This window comes from Myotis davidii, unplaced genomic scaffold, assembly GCF_000327345.1.
Source record: "Myotis davidii unplaced genomic scaffold, ASM32734v1 scaffold555, whole genome shotgun sequence".
Taxonomy (NCBI): Eukaryota; Metazoa; Chordata; class Mammalia; order Chiroptera; family Vespertilionidae; genus Myotis; species Myotis davidii.
Genome location: NW_006286315.1, coordinates 1,125,784 through 1,132,056, shown reverse-complemented (window position 1 = coordinate 1,132,056; position 6,273 = coordinate 1,125,784). Strand labels below are relative to the sequence as shown.

General features: G+C 41.8%; 1 protein-coding gene and 1 pseudogene across 1 annotated transcript in view; one reads left to right on the top strand and one right to left on the bottom strand.

The window, feature by feature from the left end:
- The window catches only part of DNAJA3 (DnaJ heat shock protein family (Hsp40) member A3), a gene marked incomplete at its 5' end in the record, with an annotated part of 35,666 nt that overhangs the window by 21,582 nt on the left and 7,811 nt on the right, over nucleotides 1–6,273 (bottom strand). Inside the window, 3 exon segments of the mRNA XM_006757929.2 lie at nucleotides 1,240–1,392; nucleotides 2,578–2,778; nucleotides 3,779–3,862. Of these exon segments, the coding sequence (XP_006757992.2) occupies nucleotides 1,240–1,392; nucleotides 2,578–2,778; nucleotides 3,779–3,862 (438 nt within the window).
- On the top strand, nucleotides 4,173–4,692 carry LOC102771405 (annotated as a pseudogene).

The following is a 6,273-nucleotide window of genomic DNA, read 5'->3' as shown; positions in this document are numbered from 1 at the left end:
AATCAACCGAAGGACTTTTATGTATATAAGCCAAACCAATGGACATGGACAACAGGGGGATGAGAGCAGGAGTATGCGGGGGGGAGGGAGAGGGTTAATGGGGGGGGATGAGGACACATTTGTAATACCTTAACTAATAAAGAATTTTTTTAAAAAAATAGCTGTCTTCTAATCCTAAAAAAAAATGTCAAGGTCATAAAAGAGAAAGAAAGGATGAGAAACTGTTCCAGATTAAAGGAGACAAAAGGAAAGATAAGCAAGTGCTATACAAGGTCCCCATTTGGATCCTGGACCGGGGGTGGTGGTGGGGGTGATAAAGGACATAGTAAGGACAGTTGAATTAATCTAAGTACTGTACAGATAATGGTAGTGTATCAACATTAAATTTCTTTATTTTGAAAATTGTACTGTGGTTATGTAAAAGAATGTTCTTGTTCTTAGAAAACACACACTGAAGTATGCAGGAATAAAGAAACAGAATGTTTGCAACTCACTCTCAAATGTTTGGGGAAATGTGTGTACATGCATGGATGTGTGCAGAATACATACACAGGGAGAAAGGGGGAGGAAATGAGCATACCAAAAATGACAGAGCAAGTAGAACAAAATGCTAACAATTGGTGAAGCTGAGTAAAAGGAATAAAGGAGTGGTTCTTTATACTGTTCTATAAGCTTGAATTACATCAACAAGTTACAAAAAAAAAATGACACTTCAAGCAAAGTGTCCCCCAACAACCCCAACTTGGATTCAAATTATCAAATATCAGCCTGGCTGGCATGGCTCAGTGGTTGAGCATCGACCTATGAACCCTATGGTTCAATTCATAGTCAGGGCATATGCCCTGGTTGCAGGCTCGATCTCCTGGGGGGGGTGTGCAGGAGGCATGTTTCTATCTCTCCCTCTCCCTTCTCTGAAACCAATAAAAACATGTTTTTAAAAAAATACAAAAATGTCCCAAAGCATATTTTTAGAGAAAGAAGCTAAGTTTCTTTGCTTTGTCTGTATTACTGACCAAGGCAGAGCATGCTTGGAAAAATACAAAAGGTTCTAGATAAAACAGTCCCATGTAGTTATGAATTCTCAAAGCCCTAGGTACTGCTCAAAAAAATATTCAAACATAGAAAAAAGGAATGGTGGGAAGTATGGATGGGCATGAGGTCAGAGTCCCCTGAGTAGGTGGGAGGTTGAGGGTGGCGGGGGGGTGGAGGTGGGGGCGGGCAGCTCTAACTTGCTCTTACCATGCCGGAGCCACCGCAGTAGTGGCAATGCTGCACCTTGGTGCCAGGCTCATTCCCCTTGCCATTGCACCGCTCACAGGTATCGGTGATGTTCACAGTGAACTCCTTGTTGACACCCTTGGCAGCTTGATTGAATGTCAAATCCATGATATACTAGAGAAATCAAGGGATGGCCTGTCATCTTTCTTAAAATAGGGGAGGGTACTAGCCAGCAGTTTGCAGTTACTTTACTTTTAAAGACTTAATTTTTTAGAACAAAAATTGAAAAGAAGGTACAGAAATTTCCCACATACACCTTGCCCCACCTAAGTACAATTTCTCCCATCATCATCACTCACTAGAGTGGTACATTTTTTAATCAATTATGACACATCGTAATTACCCAAAGCCCACAGTTTACATTAGGGTTCACTCTTGGTGTTGTACACTACTAGTATATGGGTCTAGACCAGCGGTTCTCAACCTGTGGGTCACGACCCCTTTGGGGGGTCAAACGACCCTTTCACAGGGGTCGCCTCAATAGATCCTGCATATCAGATATTTACATTACGATTCATAACTGTAGCAAAATTACAGTTATGAAGTAGCAACGAAAATAATTTTATGGTTGGGGGTCACCAAACATGAGGAGCTGTATTAAAGGGTCGTGGCATTAGGAAGGTTGAGAACCACTGGTCTAGACAAATGCATAATGACAAGCATATACATCATTATAGATCAAAGAGAATATTTTCACTGCCCTAAAAATCCTCTGATCTCTTCCTTCCCTAGTTACTTTGCAACTGCTCTACTTATCTGTACTCTGCCAAGTAAGAATAGATGGGACTTAACTGTTTATGCCCTACTCCTTAGGATTTTAAAGAGGTAATGTTTGTTTTAAGTAAAAATGCATTTTTCAACAAATTGTTCACAAATAATACTTGTATACAGTCCTTACAAACAGTTCAAATAATCCACAATCATAACTTAAGTCATAAACATTCCCCCTTTCTCTTCAACTCTGAGAACGTCTTATTAGGACATAAACATGGAATTGGGACTGGGAATGTCTTCCTACCAGATTGAGCTCTCCTGGATAAAATATACCCTAATAATGGACTCTGAGAGCCTTAGGTGCTGCCTGGTTAAGCAACAGTAATACTCAAGTCAAAATAAATGTACAATATACATTACCTATATGATTTTTTAAATTTTTGAATTATTTCTTATCAAAATGGCTGCCTCCAGACCATTCCATTTAAGCTGATTTGCCTTTTCTTTGAGAAACAGAAACTGATGAAATCTGTTTACACCACACTTAGCAGCTAAAATTTGAATGGTTCTTCAAAATGAGCTCACCTCCTGAGGCTGACTGAATACACTCTGGAAATCTCCAAAGGAAGATGAGGAGAATTCCCCAAAGATCTTCCTGAAGAGCTCCTCTGGGTCGACGGTGGGGCCTCCTTTCCAGTAGCTCTGCCCAGAGCCACCAGCCCCAGAATCAAAGCCAGTGGAGCCGTAGGCATCATATTGCTTCCTCTTCACTTCATCACTCAGCACCTTCCACAAAAGGCAAGTAGTTAGGTGCTCCCAGGTCTCCAGAGACCCAGGGACAGACACCAAGTACAGACAATGACACTATTAACATTAAATGTTCTGATTTTGACAATACTGTAGTTATGAGAAAGAATGTTCTTATTCTTAGAAAATATTGAAATACTTGGGAATAGAGAGATACAAAGTCTGTGACTTACTCTCAAAAGGTTTGGGGGCCAATGTACATACACAGAGAGCAGATATATCCTATATATTCTGATATCCTATATATTCTGAACTCTTTTTGCATGGTCAGAATCTGGGAAGAAGACCCACTTTTTAAAATTTATTTATTTATTTATTTATTCCTCACCTAAGGATATTTTCTCCATTGCTCTTCAGAGAAAGTAGAAGGGGGGAGAGAAACATCAATGTGAGAGAGACACATCAATTGGTTACCTCCCGCATGCACCCCGACTAGGCCTGGGAATTGAACCTGCAACCCAGGTATGTACCTTTGACCAGAAATTGAACCTGAGACCCTTCAGTGCTTAGGCCAACGCTCTAACCACTTAGCAACACTGGTCAGGGCAAGAAGTCCACGTTTAAAGAACTCCGGAATTGTTCAGTAGTTTCATGTTCTGTCCTGGATTACACTTTAAATTCCTCCAGGGCAGTGGTGGTCTTCTACTTTTACAGGATCCACCATCCCCTCCAGAAAGCAATGCCCTAAGTAGGAGGGGGTGATCAAATAGGTGCAGAATTCACCCAGCAAGGTGTTCCCAGACCCAGCTACAAGTCCAAGCTTTGTTAATATAGACTGGACCTTTTTTTTTTGTTTGGATTCCAAGTTAGATCTAGCATGAGATCTGGGAATCTCTTTTTTCTTTAACAAGATGAGCTGGTGCAGGGACAAAGCCTTCATACTGGAACTTGGGACACATCAGGTTGCCCTGTGCAGCACACTCTGATGCATACATGCAGCTGAATGACAGTAACTGCACACACCGGTGGTTCGAGTTACCTCATAGGCTTCCGCCAGCTGGGAAAACTTCTCCTTGGCTTTGGGATCGTCCTTATTTGTGTCTGGGTGATATTTCTTGGCAAGCTATGGGAGGAAACGGTAAATTACTATGAACACAAATGATTACTAAAATTGAATCCCAAATACCTGTCACAATTTTGTCTCCTCCATAGTAGTTGTCTTTCTATAACTTTATAAAAAATAGCAATAATACAAGGTTTAAGACATCAAAATAAACCATGTCTTCAAATCTGAGTTATATACACATTTTTCAACTACAACAAATCTCTACCAAAAATAACAATTATTTAGAACTTGAGCACCTTTGTGAAAGGTGCAAAATAGTGTGTCTGGTACACTTTCATCCATGTAAAAAAGAGAGGAAAATAACTGGATGAAGAGATTTTTGGAAGAACATACAATAAACTGGTAACACTGCTACCGGAGGAATATGGATGAATGGAAAAAAAGACTTCAAAAAAAAAGAAAAAGAAAGAAAAAAAGACTTCAATGTTTACTACCTTGTACTTTTTGAATTCTGAATAAGAGGAATATATTCAAAACATACATTTAAATATTAAAAACAAAACTACATCTTGCTCTTTGGTCTCAGCAGCAGAAGCAAGATGATGAAGGTCATCGTTCAGCAAGTGCCACAACAAGACGCACACACTGTGCCACCACAGTGGCTCGAAGCCTACCACCCGTAGAAGCCCACCTACAGCCAGTGTGGCTACCTCGTCAATGCAAGAGGAAGTATAACTGGAGCGCCCAGGCTAAATGATGAAACACTACCGGAACTGGTCACATGAGGCACCTAAAAATTGTGTACCGTACATTCAGGCATAGATTCCATGAAGGAACGACACCTAAACCCAAGAGGGCAGCAGTGGCCGCATCCAGTTCATCTTAAGGATTTCAATGGTTAGTCACGCAATAAATGTCATGGTTTAAAATTTTTTTAATTAAATTAAATGTTAAAAAACCTAAGTCTCACTTGGCTGTCCTGAGCATACAGGTGTGCTGAGCAGCTCTAAAACGAAGCCTGCCTTCTGGCTGTGCTGAGTAGTGCTGTGTGCTTTGTAGGTGTTCACCACTGTTTGCTGGGCTCCTGGCCTCCCAAGTTTGGATTACCACAGGTCCCTTATGTGACGGCAAGGAGGTGCACAGAAACAGAAGCCTACAGCTGACAGTGTCTGGGGAGGCCGTTTGGCTCCATCACTGCCAGCAGCTGGCTGCTTAATCTGCTTTCTGGAGATGCTGGTCCTCACACCAGCATATGGATGCATGTCAGAGGCTGTGAGCTAAGCACTGAAAGGGGTGGGAGGTGAGGTGCGGGGGGGGTCTCAAGCATGGCCAGGCTACAAGGCAAGATATGTCTATCTACTGGCTGGTCCCAAACTCCAAGACAAGATATATTAAAACATGAGACTCGCACAAGGAGCCGAGAGGCCTTTTATAGTCAGAAAGATCTGTACTTTCGTCTCACGTATACCACGTTAGCTGTGTCCGCCTTGGATGTGTGTCATAACCTCACCAAGCCTCTTGCCATTAGGATTTATCAAGATCTGAGTCCAGCCTGGCCAGGTATGGCTCAGTGGTTGAGTGTCGACCTATGAACCAAGGGGTCACTGGTTTAATTCCTGGTCAGGGCACATGCCTGGGTTGGGGGCTCGATCCTCAGTGGGGTATGTGCAGGAGGCAGCAGATCAATGATTATCTCTCATCATTGATGTTTCTATCTCTCTCTCTCCTTCTCCCTTGCTTTCTGAAATCATTAAAAATGTATTTTTAAAAATGATCTGAGCCCTAGCTGGTTTGGCTCAGTAGACTGAGCATTGGCCTGTGAATTGAAGGGTCCCGATTCAATTCCAGTCAAGGGCACATGCCCGGGTTGCAGGCTCAGTCCCCAGTGGGAGGCGTGCAGGAGGCAACCAATCGGTGATTCTCTCTCATCATTGATGTTTCTATCTCTCTCTCCCTTCTCCCTTCCTCTCTGAAATAAAAATATATATAAAAAAAAAGGAATGAAGTACTTATACATGCAACAACATGGATGAACCTTGAAAATATGCTAAAGTGAAAGAAGACAGTCATTAAAGGCTATATGTTGTATGATTTCATTTCTGTGAAATGTCTGGACCAGGCAAATACATAGATAGAAAGGTTAGCAACTGCAAAGGCAGAGGAGAAAGAATGTGGTCTAAGTGCTAATGGTATGGGGTTTCTTTCTTCTCCTTCTTTTTTTTAAATATATTTTATTGATTTTTTACAGAGAGGAAGAGAGAAGGATAGAGAGTTAGAAACATCGATGAAAGAGAAACATCGATCAGCTGCCTCCTGCACACCCCCTATTGGGGATGTGCCCGAAACCAAGGTACATGCTCTTGACTGGAATCGAACCTAGGACCCTTCAGTCTGTAGGCCAACACTCTATCCACTGAGCCAAACCAGTCAGGGTGATGCATTCTTTTTAATCTAAGCTTTCATTTTCC